The sequence below is a fragment of the Aspergillus neoniger genome (genome assembly GCF_003184625.1).
Source record: "Aspergillus neoniger CBS 115656 unplaced genomic scaffold BO87scaffold_5, whole genome shotgun sequence".
In the NCBI taxonomy this organism is placed as follows: Eukaryota; Fungi; Ascomycota; class Eurotiomycetes; order Eurotiales; family Aspergillaceae; genus Aspergillus; species Aspergillus neoniger.
The window spans coordinates 454,891-468,904 of NW_020291133.1; the positions used below are offsets into that span (position 1 = coordinate 454,891).

At 50.4% G+C, this 14,014-nt stretch overlaps 3 protein-coding genes across 3 annotated transcripts; all 3 read right to left on the reverse strand.

Moving 5' to 3' along the window:
• Nucleotides 1–320: 320 nt before the first annotated feature.
• Nucleotides 321–3,876, reverse strand: BO87DRAFT_394043 (Ran GTPase-binding protein YRB1; the record flags this gene model as incomplete). Its single annotated transcript, XM_025625093.1, has 10 exons — nt 321–409; nt 473–593; nt 667–807; nt 884–1,029; nt 1,162–1,313; nt 1,567–1,599; nt 2,808–2,874; nt 2,936–3,064; nt 3,121–3,379; nt 3,580–3,876. 10 exons carry the CDS (start codon nt 3,874–3,876, stop codon nt 321–323), a joined length of 1,434 nt encoding a protein of 477 aa, XP_025483261.1.
• A 472-nt stretch (nt 3,877–4,348) lies between these two features.
• On the reverse strand, nt 4,349–7,175 carry BO87DRAFT_186129 (uncharacterized protein). Its single transcript, XM_025618449.1, has one exon. It carries the CDS (start codon nt 6,981–6,983, stop codon nt 4,449–4,451), a length of 2,535 nt encoding a protein of 844 aa, XP_025483262.1. The 5' UTR covers nt 6,984–7,175; the 3' UTR covers nt 4,349–4,448.
• A 1,547-nt stretch (nt 7,176–8,722) lies between these two features.
• On the reverse strand, nt 8,723–10,819 carry BO87DRAFT_186179 (glycosyltransferase family 15 protein). Its single transcript, XM_025618450.1, has 5 exons — nt 10,417–10,819; nt 9,949–10,350; nt 9,808–9,894; nt 9,347–9,752; nt 8,723–9,293 (listed from the first exon to the last, which is right to left on the reverse strand). Exons 1-5 carry the CDS (start codon nt 10,686–10,688, stop codon nt 8,952–8,954), a joined length of 1,509 nt encoding a protein of 502 aa, XP_025483263.1. The 5' UTR covers nt 10,689–10,819; the 3' UTR covers nt 8,723–8,951.
• Nucleotides 10,820–14,014: the final 3,195 nt, after the last annotated feature.

Genomic DNA, 14,014 nt, shown 5'->3' on the forward strand with positions numbered 1-14,014 from the left:
ACGCAGGTGGAGTAGGCTAGTAGATAGACAAGTAGGTGTAGGTAGAAGTAAGCAATCAAGCAAGATAGACAATAGACAAGTCCTAGTAGTTGTTCATAGATGCGAAATGTAGCCAGTAAAGTAAGGTAAGGTAAGTAAAGTACTCCGTAGTAAGTAGTTAGTTAGTTAGTAAACTTTGAGTGGAATAAGGGGGGGAGAGGGAGGGAGGGAAATAACAGCCAGAGAGATACAACAAGATAGCAATTGTTTCGCCCAAAAGAGGTCTGATAAAAGCAAAAAAAGAAAAGAGAAAATATGGGTAACTAAGTTGTTGCGTTTGTTCACAAAGCGCCTTTCTCCTGCGTGAAATCCCACAGCATCTTGATTAGGGTGTCTGGAAGAGTATATAGGTCGACGTGGAATTCTCCCTCTGCGATGGATTGGATTGATTAGTTAGTGAGATGAGGGATTGCAAAGGGTGGTGGTAGCTTACGCTCAACATCGTTCTTGGTATACGAGTCTGGGGCTTTGTTGTCGTGCACCATCTGTACTACCTGAAGGAGGTCGTCTTCGCCGAGTCGCTGCAGACCGTCGGCCAGCTTGTCCATGTCGACCTGGGATTCGGATCATGTCAGATGTGTTTCTATTATAATTCTGCTTCTTCTCTGAGGCTGAGACGTCGCTTACACTCTTCTCTGTCCGCTTCTTCTTCTTGGATCCCTCCTCTCCGGTTGCGGCGCGTTTCGACTTCACGCCATTCTCGTCTCCTGGGACGGGTCCGGATTCGCGGAGGAGGGCTAGTAGAGCAGGCTTGGGGTTCTTGAACGTCTGTGCGGGAGAAAAGAATTAGCACGATCAATGGTGCCCCGAGAGTGCTGGAAGACACCGAGAGCCATCTACTCACAATAACGTGCTTGGACTCGTAACGAGGCTGAGCAAAGTTGAGATCGTGCGTAACGAAATGCTCCTTGTCGGCGGCAGTGAGGCCTATTTGCATGTCGAACTCACCCCATCCTTCCTCTGAGATTCTGAAAGGGGGGTTCTTGAAGGCTGTTCCAATGTCAGCAGCTGCCAGTGATCCATGTCCCTCTTTCCCGTGTAAAGTCGACCATCTCTATCGTCCGGTTTTCAATGGCCTGACGCGAATCGAGGGGTATCTGAAGCGCAGAGGAGGTGACGTACTCTGAATGGCCCTGTCGCCGAAACTAGGGTGCAGCGTGTATGTCACTTTGTCAAAGACATTCGCAGGCACCTGCTCGCCGTGTTCGTTGACAACGTAGATCTCAATTGACCATGATCGGAGGGGGAATCCTTCAACGCCGGAGTCTTTGTTCCTGTAGACGCGAAGACGCGCACGAGGTCAGCAAAGAGATTCCTTTCTCATCTCAAGCTTCTGCCCTTGTGTCATTCTCTGCGGAGGTAACCGTGTAGGAGCCTAAGCGCACACCGAATCGCCATCGCGCGATGAGCGACAACAGATGTGTGAAGAAGGGGAGAAGGATAGGCAGCGATGACGGGGAAGAGAAGCGGTGGTGATTCATTCAGGAATGACTCGGGAACCGGGAGGATTAGTAGGAGACAACGTACACGACGTGCTGCTCGGTCACCAATCTGACATTTCTCTTAACCTGTAGAAGTCGAGCAAAAAGCGTCACGTTAGTGTCATGCGATCGAGTGGAAAGTAGACCGAGTTTGTTCGCGTCAAGCGCCAGTGGGAGAGGGAGCCATTACTGAATCTGGGGAGGGAAGCGGAACTCACGTCAGGCATCTTGAAAGAGGAGGGTGGATCAATCGCCCGTCAAAATCAGAAGAAAAGAACTAGAGGTGATCTTCCCAGAGACCCTTCCCGCGAAAGTCTGAATGGGATGCAGGAGCTATCGGATGTAGAGGTCGCGCGATGCCTAGGTGAGGCAAAGTAGGATGTTTGGCGGGAGTTCCTGTCGGGAATTCTGCAGATTTCGGAGCGGAGTGAATGGTTGTTAGCGGGGGGAAGGGTGCAGTTCAAAAGGTGTCCGACCAGCGAGGGATGGGGTTAGACGTAGAAACAAGAGAGGGAGGAGGAGTGAGCGAGAGTGAAGCTTTCCGCGGGCTGAAAGCCGGGTGGGGGATTGGAAGTGGTTATTGACTGCCGGACGGCCTCTTTCTTCGACGCGGCGGCGCGACGACGCCCAAGGGTCACTCACTCACTAACTAACCGCCTGCGTCCAACAGGTACAGCCACCCACATTCGAGTTGCATCTCATTACTACTAGCTTTTCAAGGGAGGCGGGTTTTTCTGAGCTCGGGAATTCACTTCAATTTTCAAATGTAACATCGCGGGATAATCCATCTATTCGAAGTTTGGGGGGAAAAAAAAAAGGGGAAATCCCTCCACTACCATTATCATCAGAGGGAGAGCCAAGTCAAACTCTATCGATCGATTGTATAGGTACAATAGGTGCAGGCAGAGACTTCGTGAATTTCATACGTATATTTTGGGGGCATGTGATGTCTATCTACTGTGTACCAAGTCGTCGCACGAAATGCAAGGGACCACATGGCCGAAAAACCAAGGACCCATGCATGCATCGACTCATGGTCTCGCCATGACCGGCGTCATTAATTCTGTTTTCTCTCAAGCAGGGGCAGTGAAAATGGTAAGGAGCTTGATGCTTGTGAGAAGAGAAAGGGGGAAACAAAGATAAGTCGGGATGAAGGTGAAATAGGTCTTTCATGAGCAGTCCACATCAGACTCGTTATGCTGGGGGAAAGGGAATCAAAATGTTCATTAACAATAGCCCTCTATATCACTGATGACCGGGACAATCCGAGGCCAGGAACCTGCTTACTGCTGGCTAAGCAGCTTCTCGTTCTCTTGCTGGGCCTTCTCGAAAGCGTCCTTGAAGAGATTGGCGTCTAGGATTCGATGTTAGCAAAATGAACCTCTCCCCCCTTCTGTATCTCGATATCCACTTACTCTCACTGTTGGCAAAACGGATGGCCAGGGTCTGCGCCTCGGGCTCACCCTCACTGACATCAGCGGTAGCGTTCCAGACCCAACTGCGGTCACTGCCAACGTTGGGGCTCAACTTCATATCGGGAACAACTGAAAGATCGATTAGCCATCCAAGTCCACAGCAAATGATCAACGGCAACACTCACTGTAGTGGTTAGCGCAGACCTTGAGGGTCTTGTCGCGGCGCATCACGAGACGGGTCTTCTGGTTCTCCTTGTGCTTGAGCAGGCGGACGTCACCGGTACCACGCTCCTTCCACTCCTTGCTGTCACGGTCGAATCTGAAAAGCTTGGCACGCATCTTGAAGGTCTGCTCCTCCAGCTCCTCGTTGGTCTTGGTCTCCACCTTCTCGGTCAGGCGGATGACAGGCTCGAAGTGAACCTCAGGGGACTCGGGGGCCTCGTCCTAGAAGTTTGTAACAACATGGTTAGCCACCGGTAGCCAATATAACGGGTCTGTCGTGAAACTTTTGCGGATCCAACAAAAGGGACAAAGAATCAGGGGTAAAGAGGCAAAGTGGACATCAATGGAGGGGAAAGCGGGGTAACGGTTAAACCGGCGTAAGGGGATCATCGACACCAGCATAGCGAAAATCGAATGCATACCTCATCCTCACCCTTCTGGGCCTTGGAAGAGCCGGAGGGCTCGTCCTTAGCATCCTCAGGCTCCTCCTGCTTTTCCTTCTTGGGGCCACCGCCGAACATGGAGAAGACGCTGTCGGTGGTCTTGGTGGCAGTGTCCTTGACGGCCTCGGCAGCGGACTCGGTCACCGACTTGGACTCCTCGGGCTTCTCCTCAGTCTTGGTCTCTTCGGTGGCGGTGGTGGTCGTCTCCTCGGGCTTCTCAGCGCCCTCAGGAGCGCTGATGGTGGGGTCGGGCTTGGTCTCAGCGACGTCAGACATGGTGGGTGGTATGCGTTGGCTGTCAAATTTATAAGCGGGGAAGTTCCGATAGATATGGATGTTTCTGGGGATGTACCTGGTAAGAAGGAGGAAAGGAAGAAATGTATCGGGGAAGTGGGAGTCACTGAGGAGGGGTGGAAAAATATGGACGGGGTTGTTTTGAGGTGGGTAGGTTCATTGCCTAAGCGCCTAAGGCCGCACTAGCGCCACCGCCCTGCAAGTCTGGCTTTGCTGATGCCGGCGGGCGATCCGCAGTAACTATAACTACTATCACTACTCCTTACAGAGAGACATCTAGACCGAATTCACTCTCGGAGAAATTCGAAAAGGACATGCACGTGGCAAGTGTCAACATACTCCACTGATACATAATCCAGCATGTATTCCAGGAATTTATCCCATGATTCAGTCCGACCCTGATATCTGACCCATCCTTTCGCCTGCGAGCAACCCCAATAAACCAGCCCAAGAAGCAATCAACATAGGAAATTACATGAAAGGAATGAATGTTATTCTGAAAGAACTACTGCCGAAATGTTGGCCTCCAATCATGAGGCACAGCGACAATAGCCCTATTGCGAACACTCCGACTGCTGACAAGACCTCCGTCTCACCAAACTTCGGGCTCTCTTCTGCGCCGTATCCAAAGCCTTGCATTTCCTCGCATCTCGGAGGCGTTCTTTCACTGCACCAAGGTCAAGTGCATGTGCATGAGAGCTGATCTTGTCCCATGTGCCACTCATCATCTCTCTGGCTCCTGTATGCACTTTATGGGTCTGAGCCTGCAGTGCAGACGAGACAGCTAAAAGTGGCTGCACGGCACCTTTCTTGACGACTTCGGTAAACTGCTCTGATCGGGACACTACCATGTCCTTTGTTTCGCGGGATATTTGCACCGACTCGGGTCGCAAAGTAGACGCCTCTTTCCGTAGGAAGTGGGCCCTTCTTACAACATCTCCCATGAGCACTTGCAAATCGGTGCAGACCCGACCATAGACCTCGGACAGTCCGGTCTGCGCAGTGGCAAAATCTCGCAAAATCTGAGAGGCAATAAGATGAGCTGCGCGTTTCCAGTTCTGGATCTTCAACCACGGTGTCCCGAAGTCGACAGATGTTGTCTGTATGTGGGGCTTCGTTGTAATCGTAGTTAGTGTCACATCCACCTGACCGTATGCATCCGCGCGATCTAGTTTCAGCGTGTACACCCCGTCGAATAACATCGAGAGTTCATACTCGAGAGGCTTGCCATTCCGACTGACTTGGACGTTGAACTTTGGCTGTTTTTTGCCAGGTTTGTGAGGCGGCTTGATTACAAGATGACAATCACCGACCACCTGGATTTCAAACGAGTCCGTCATTTCATGCCGTTCGGAAACATACTGTACGCCTTCTATGAGGTCGTGTAATCGCGTGTTGCTGCCCACATGGTCCCCTCGCAGCTCGAGGTCGCCAAGCGATGTAGGCAACACGGAAAGTGATGTCACTGTGTGCAAGAAGCTGGTAGCTGGGACACTGCTTGAAACAGGGGTGACAGCTTTGGTTAGTGTATGGTCAGCATATTGTCGAGAAAAGGTCGAGTTAGCGGCCAGCATGGCTGTATGGCCTAAGAATACGAATACAATAGATAGGATACTGAAAGCAATGAAACGATACGCAGACATCGACACCCCATAGTCGCCAATATAAGGACGAGAGAGGTCTTTATGGATGGACGTGCACCAGTCCCAAAATGAGTTGGTGCGAGGGGAATCCAAATCCTCCAACGCCATTTGACATGGTTTTTTGGGACAGATGGTTGCTAGGGACGCCAGATTCCTGTTGAGTTGCCCGGGTGTAATACTTTCAAAGGTCTTCAGATCGATAGGATACCTCCTGAGAACTTTGGACTTTCCGTCCAGGGCATTGCGGAATTCAAGACACATGTGGAGACTGTGGGGATTAAGAGGGACAGGGTCTCTAGACATCGTCCACAGCGGCTTTTCCGAGATGACCATGGTCGGAATACCGTGTCGTTCCATGAGTATGCGGGCCATTTTCTGGGTCTCAATGTCTTCGGGAGTATCAGTGCCAGATAGGAAAAAGATGGCGACATCAGGGAGCGCCCATTGGACCGAAGATGAAATACAATAATCGGCCCCTGACCACATCGAAGAGCATGGTGGCCGACCCTTGAATTTGAGTGTGATAGTGCTGGGCTTGTCCATATGGGGATCCGCGGTAGCCTCGGTGCATTCATCCACAATGAGCTGAACATGAATGGGGAGGAGCTCGGCAAAATTGGGAACTGCACCTGCGCCAAAGGACGTTGGAACGACATGATACCTGGACGACTCTGTAGAACTGCTCTCGAAACCGCTATAGGTGCTCGACACTAACACATCCCCAATTTTATCGAGAATGATGTTTCGAAATTCCGGGCTGCCAATATATACCACATGGAAAGGCTTGTCGGTGTCAAGGCTTTTCCTAGTCATAGTCTGCTGCACAGTGGCCGTGACAGTGGAGCCTTCTGACCTGTGAGGAAGCTCCTGCTCCAGTTCTGCTGTGTCAGATCCTTCGAACACTCGGATGGTATGCTTCAGTTCTACCCGTTCAATCTCGGGCCAGTTCTCCGGTTCAATGAACTCAATGGACTCAACCGACTGCCGTAAAGCCGTCTTGGTAGTTAGGTTGCTGTCATCGATCGAGTTTCTTATGTGAGGGAAGGCCGATGAGAGTTCCTGGGACACTGAAACGTTGCTCCTGGATTCATAGCCATCACCATCAAACCCATCCTCGTCATTTGTATCCATGTCGCTGTTGCTGGACCGGCCATCGAGACTTGCTACGTCATCAGGACCGGTCTGATCGATCAAAGACCCAAGATCTGTTTGTTCAGAGCGAGTGCCATCTTCCGAGTGCACGTCGGATGCACTCATCGTCGCCCAGCTTTCGCTTAGGGACTTGGAGTGGTGTTCCATTGGAGTTGACGTCATACTGATAGGCCGCGATCGCGATAACCACTCCTCTACAGAGGCACTCAACGGAGGGAGAGTGGGGTATTGTAAGCTCGAAGCGGTTGAAGGGTGTTGGGAAGGCCTGGGGTGAGGCTCTGAAGAGTCAGCCATGGTGTTTGCGAGTGAATGTTCATCAGTAAGGTTCTTGAGGGAAAGAGCAAGTGAAGAGCTGCAGAGTGGAGCTTTGACCGGAAGCAGAGGACGACGGATAAGCTCAGGAATGGAAGAGAATGAAGAGTCAGCGGAAGTATACGTTAACTTCAACAAAGCAAGTTCTGCTGTCTACTACAGGAACACTCTGGCTGGGGGAGAGTCTGCCTGGATTGTCCGAGCCTAATAGGCAGATGCCCGATGACAGCCTAGGCGGACGATGAATTGCAAGTGGGGGTGAGGCGCTTGATGCTGCTGTTGTTCCTCGCGGCCCGGGCGGAAGATTAGGTCAGGTGCCTCACTCGGGGCAAGATGGATTTAGTTTCATCAACGTGTTTTCGGAAACTAGCGGTAAGTGGAAGGGGGAAAGCCAAGTAAAACAGAAACCGACCGAGGGTGAGTTGTGGAAAATGGGAGCAAAGGTAGTAGGGAAATGCAACGGTCAAGGGAGATAGATAGATAGATAGAGATGACTGGAGTGACTGGACCGGAAGAGAAGGTGACGGCTATCTTGCGCGGGGCACCTGACATGGGATATCACGGCAGTCGTGACTGGAGGGCACTAAGTATACATCCACCCTCTCTCTGGCTGGGTCAGGTGGGAGTTAAGGTTTCCGTTGCTCAGGCTTAGCGGTAAGTAAGTAGTAGGAACATAATATCTCATCAGGTGTTTGTTGGCTGTCTATCATAGCTGCAGGAGACGCCAGTGACCCCAGCTTCCAAACTATCGCCGATAAGGCATCCGTTATCAGGCTACTCTCAGGCCACTACACCCGATCTAGACTAGCAGGCCCCTCCCCCAATCTTGAAGAGGGTCCAAGTCTTGGTCTTGATTCTCGCCTTTGACCCCTTCCTTATTTCCCCGAGAACTGAATACCGACCAGATAGATAGTAGTATTATTTTAGCACCAAATACCAGGAGTACTTCACATTACTAGAACATCCCATGCAACTATGGACAAACAGTAACTTCAAGACTTCGAACCATAACAATTTATGGATGCGCGTGAAAGTGTGATTGAAATGAAAGGAATAAACTTCCCGTTTCAGCAGGAGAGAACAGAGAGAAGCATATAAAGTAGATATGTACATTTCATGACATGATGTGGGAAGAACGGGGCATCGAACTAAAAAGAAATATTCAAAGGGGGAGAAAACAGCAGATTGATGTCAAAACAGCAAAATAGGAACACATGAGGCTTGCGCCAGGTGGTGGTAAGTAGGGACAAAAGACATTTGATAGGTGCTAGTACGGTGCGAAAGGCCCGTTCAGCAAGGAAGTAAATAGGCTCCAAAAGATCTGCAACAATGTCTGGTCGTTGTCGGTCGGCGATCCTTCGCTTGTCCATACAACACCCCCCCGCCCCCAAATACCAACTGGAGATTTGCTGTTCGCTGCCTGACAAATGTCAGGGGTAAGCCACGAGGGCGAATGAGAAACCACCAAAGCATGCCCACCACCACCAGACATTGGGTATCACAAGCAGACGCATCCAGCCACGCAACCTCACAACGTATGTTTCTGCTCAATACGAGGAACGACATTGCTTCTGGCCTGCCATCGCTCCAGTGAGCCGAGCAGAAACGTGGTCCAGACGAATGACTTGGTAGCCGACTTGGATTCCCAACAGCACGGCCTTCTGAGCATACACTTGTTTTCTTTTTTAGAGTGATTGCGGCAAACCAGGTGAGATATACGAAGCACGCTAGATGTATTTGTCCATATTGATGAGAATGGTCACACCGTCTTCCACGTAAGAAGCCGTCAGATCCGTATAACGCCGTCCAGAAACCCACAGCCAACGTAACATGCAGGCTCAAGCAAATAACTCCAAGGGCGAACCGAGTAATGCTCATAGTCGAACAAATAGGTACGGAAACCAGGAGGCGAAGATTATACAGCGAACATTAAAGGGCAACAATCCGAATCTATGGGGATGCCCATCCTCCAGCAACTTCGACCCATTCGGCGAGACAACTGCCCTGCTTGCCTTCAACATCCACAATGTCGGTGTCACACCTGCACCTGCAGCCGACACCGTTTTCCTTGACGGGATCAGGGTTCGCCCAATACTCGTCCTCTTCAATGCGCTCCTTTTCGTCCTCGGTTGTCGTCTCCAGCCAGGGGATTCGGGGCAATTGCCGCGCAGGAGCGTTGGCAGGACAATGCTGAATAGTAGTGTGCCGATAGCCGAAGTCACGGAAGTAGTGGATGTCGCTGGGGGACAGGAGAATACCGGCGGCCAATGAATGGATAGGCGCATCACCCCACTAGATCAATCAGTTAGTCATATCGAAGACGAGTCAGGTACGCAAGGACATACTCTCTCCATCCAGAAACCTCCACTCTTATCCATCATGTCGAAAAACTCCTCATATTCCTTGCTGCGGAAGAAGTCCAACCGCGCAATCTCGAAGTTACTCCAGAAGTGGCACATGTTGTACTTCTCGCCTTCCATGGCTTCCGGGTCAACATCGGGAACAGTATTTTCACCAGGCTCATTTTGGAGGATCTCCTCAGGGAGTTTCTCTTGCTTTTCCTCCTCGGGCTTAGGCTCTTCTTCGGGTTTCTCCAGGAACATCTCCCACAATCCCTTCGATTCCAAGTTGTGTTTCCGCTTGTAGGCAGATGCGTAACGGAAGATATTGGGGACGGTCTCGCGAAGCTCCTTGACAGCGATCGTGAAGCCGTAGGTCTTGTTTGCTTCCGCCATCTTGATGAATGGATCACTGATTAGGATGTCAGTATACTACCGATACGCAAGGATCCGTGGGAGGGTCGTACTATGTAATATCGCAGAAGTACTTGATCTCAGGCTCAAGACGCCAGTACCATTCATATTTCATGAGCAGGGGGTGCTTGTAGAAGTGGCTATTCAACGGTCAGGATTAGTGACAGCGGAGCGGAAATGGTTGGGAAACTTACCCGGAATAGAATCGGCACATATGATGGTAACTCTCCATGCCTCCGTACATGATGGCGGCGTCACCCTGTTTCCGAACGCCCTCTTTGGCGACTTCATGATCAACCCAGTCGGGGTAACCCCACATGGACTCATCGATCTTGCCAAACTCAACGGGGGCGCTGGTGTAGTTCTTGACCGTCGCCTTGAAGGCGTCATCGAAATCACCATCGTTCAGGAAGACGTAAGGGTAGTGGAACCAGCGGTTGAAGTGTCTTTCAATGGACTTGAGCGACTGAATAACTCCGTCCAATTCCTTGTTTCTGGCAAGGACGACGAAGGCGGCATTTGCGCGCGGGGCGTCGGTTTTCTCGACGGGGAGACAGCCGGTAGCGAAGACTTTGTCATATTTTTCGCTTATTTTCCTGTCAAATCGGCGCGTGGTTAGCTATCGAAAATTTTGTATCTTGTGCCTAGCGAGTAGAACGAACCTGATAGAAGGCGGAGTACCGGCAGGGATGAGAATCCCCCCAGGGGAAGCAGGATGTCGAACAAAAAGTAGTAGGATAAGGACTATTACAAGGCATGGAAATAGTAAAACAAATCCCAGGGGTATCGAGATCGAGGAGTTGCCCTTTAAGCGTATCCTCCGTTTGAAGAAAGCGAATCTGGACAGATTACGGCCTTTCTCGCGCGACGAGTCATCTAGGGGCAGACTCGGCGTGGAGGGCAGCCATTTCGTAACCCGTTGAACGAGGCCCATGGGTGCAAAAGATGGGCCACACGGCTGATTGAACAGCGATGGCACACAGTAGTTTTCAAATATCAGCAGTCAAATGAAACAAGTTTCTCAGATCGAGACCTCTCTTGTCGGATATTAACCCAAAGGGAATCTCGATGACAAAGAGATATGTACGTCCGCACGCGAGCGCCGAAGAGCGAGACTCTGGTCTATATTTCACTTTCCAAAGCCGAGCGATATGAAAACACAAAGAAGCGATTAAAGAGTATTATAATCGAGAACGGATGGAGGATCCCGATCTAGACGAAGCGAAGGGTCGAAATAAAGAGCGGCCGGAGGAAAGCCTCCTTTCTCGCCAACTTTTCCCTCAGTCGGCCAAGCAGAGGTGGGCGGGGGGAAAGTCGACAGCAACGCAAAGGACTGGTGTCCGGAGCAATGAGGCCGAAGACACGATTGTGGTCGACGAGGTCATTAATCACGATCAGAGGGGGGGGTGGCAGGCTGAGGCTGGGTGGAAGCCGAGAGCTGCGGGAGGGCAACCGATGAGATGAAGGCTCGAGAGAGGATTATTTGGGAATGGGGATGGGTGGAAGTTCCGCCAAGGCCAGGGAGGCGCAAGCGGTCGTGGTCACAGATGGTAATTTACAGCCTACCCTCCAGCTCGGGAGTCGCGGCTCTCCTTTCCAGACTGGTATTCTGGTTACGTATTACACTTAGCCTATTTGCGGTAGTCCAACTGGTTCTCCCTTTCGTTCTTGTCTCGTTTTCACCCTCTTCCTAAATCCCTCTTTTCTTCCAGACCAAATCACTGGCGGTAAATTATTGCTGACTTGGTCGGTTAGATTGGTGGCACTTTAGTAGAATGACCAAAATTACGTCTAAAAAAGACACTATAGAAACCACACAACCTTTGTACTGTGGTTATTGGGGGGAACTAAAGGGAACCGAGTCAAGACAGCACCACCGAGAGAGAATTCGGGCCTGATGGGCGGTAAGAACTAGGAATCTATCTGTACAGGCCTTACCGACCCAGCCTTTGGTACTTACTTTGGAAGTTGGGAGAGATGGTGCATGCAAAAGACCCTGAAGCTTAACCAGCAAAACACGTCCTCCTTGAATCATTCTTAATTTTGGCCGGGTGGAATCTGGCAGTCGTCAGCAAGTGTCAAAGGGTATTCTTTTTCTGGACCCTTTGAGTTCACGATCAGCATGGCGAACCACCTTGAAGGGCAATTAGAAGTTGAGAGACCACATTGGATTTCTATTTATGTTTAGTGTTTTCCAGAACCAGTTCCTCTCGTTCGTTAGCTTGGCGCGACCGTCGTCAGACACCAGAGGGTTTAGATCTCTTGGTGGCCGCGCTTCGTAACCGCGGGATGCAACCACTCTCCCTTGACCACGCATGTGTGTCTTGGTAAGTAGTAGTAAGTAGGCAAGACAAAGTGCCCTAAAAGGGGCCAACACTAACTTGCCTCAAGCTATTGTTTTGTTTTTCTCTGCCTCTACAATATTCTAAGAATGAGAGAGCACCTTTACCTTCTTACCTTCATCTTCATACTTAGCCATGACCCGATAGAGACGGAGGGACATGGCTCGTTCATTGTGTAATAAATGGGCCCGTTAGCCATGTCTCTTTCACTGTCCTGCAACTCGGGTCCGAGATCTGACTCGGAGTTCGGATGCAAGTTCTGCTGGAATTGATTCATTGTATGAATTCAAGACTGTTAATCTCCTACGCATATGGCAGGAGAATAGGAGATCTGGAGTCGACTAATGGTAGCAAATTATCTAGTCTGATGTCCAGTTTCTTACACTACTATCTCTTAGGTTAACTCTAGCAACCTAACTACGTGTTTTACCAGGAGATAACTACTCCATACCGTTAGTTAAGTAGATAGGATAGATACTCCTTGGTAGTTCTAGCCGGTGAACTCGGCCCGACTGAGCAGGAGGTGTATTGTATGGTAAAAGCGGGCCATTGGTACCTGGTGGTATTACGAGCCGGTAATATATGCATCCAGAACCCTGAAATCCCACCGGGACCCACACGTGACCCCGGTCCTAAGGGGGGATCTGTCAAGGTGGCCTTTTAAGGCTTTGCTGGGACACGGCAGTCTCTATCCCGGATCCTGGATAGAAACGGATGCCCTCGTTAGGATTCCGAAAGGAGAACTCCCGCTTGAGTTTCGCCCAGGGCATGGCGATTGGATTGACAGAGCTTATACATACATAGTAAGTTTGATCATTGTCCATCGCGGGATCTCACCAATGACATCACTACCGGGAGAATAACTGCAAGTCTTTTCATGGCGAGAGGAAGCATCGTGCGGAGCTTCGCGGCTGAGCTGTCACATCATCCAATGCGTCGGTGAAAGCATGTAGGTCGGTAGATATTTTACCTACCTTTATATACTACACCTTATGTAGGTACACGCAACATGCATGCCGGGACGATAACTCATCTCATGCACGGCCGTCTTCAGGCATTAATGCTGGTAGTAGTAGTAGTACTGTATGTAGTACATATTTGTCCGTCATGATCTGCAGCGCGGTCAAGGGACTATCCATCCATCTATCTATCTACTACTCACTCGATGCTCTCCGGAGAGTAAGTAATGACTTACAGTACATACATAGTCCTATTATTAGCTACCCGTGTGGGCAATCAGATCCGTGGATCTGCCGTGTATAATTGTAGAGATCATATCCGTTCATTATTCACGTAGTTTGATGAACCCGAAGAATGTCGGGGAAGAAGACCTGTCTTGGAAACTCAAAAAACGTGGTGGTGTGGTTGTTGCGGGAGGGAGCAGATGATAACTACTACTAGTAGACAGTAGAAACGGGGGTCGTCGGGGTCATGGCTACTACCCACGAGGTATAGCAGCCCGTTTCAGTCACACTTATTGTTATTGCCAATATCAGCCTATGATTGTTTCCCGCATCGGTTATTGTTATTGTGGTTGTTCGTCCTCCCCCTTCCCTTCAAACTGAATCAAATCAACAAAGGGTTTCATAAAGGGAGTCTTGCAGTCCCATTCAAGGAAGGGGGGTTGAGAAACCGGTCCATTGCGAGGAAAAGGATGGCAGAAGGCGCGAAGGTGAAACGGCAGGGGAAAGAAAAGAGCCCGTCGAGGGTCGAGGTTCCAGCTTCCAACGGGACTAAACCCAGATGATCTCCAAAACAAAAAAAACGTCCATGCGTCCCGTTGAATTGGGAAAATTAGAAAAAGAACCTCCGCCCCCTCTCTCCTCATCTCTTTTCGTCCCCGAAAAGGATCCCCTTTTCTCTCCTCCTAACCCTTGGGATCCGTTTGGTGAGGGAGTTGCGACCTTTTTCACTTGAG

What these genes read in the sequence shown, in the direction of transcription:
- BO87DRAFT_186129 (XM_025618449.1), bottom strand. Translation starts at nt 6,983, where the DNA reads ATGGCTGACTCTTCAGAGCCTCACCCCAGGCCTTCCCAACACCCTTCA.
- BO87DRAFT_186179 (XM_025618450.1), bottom strand. Translation starts at nt 10,688, where the DNA reads ATGGGCCTCGTTCAACGGGTTACGAAATGGCTGCCCTCCACGCCGAGT. An exon ending in GGTACTCCGCCTTCTATCAG is followed by an intron (nt 10,351 to 10,416) that starts GTTCGTTCTACT and finishes CCGATTTGACAG; the next exon opens with GAAAATAAGCGAAAAATATG. An exon ending in ATGTGCCGATTCTATTCCGG is followed by an intron (nt 9,895 to 9,948) that starts GTAAGTTTCCCA and finishes ACCGTTGAATAG; the next exon opens with CCACTTCTACAAGCACCCCC.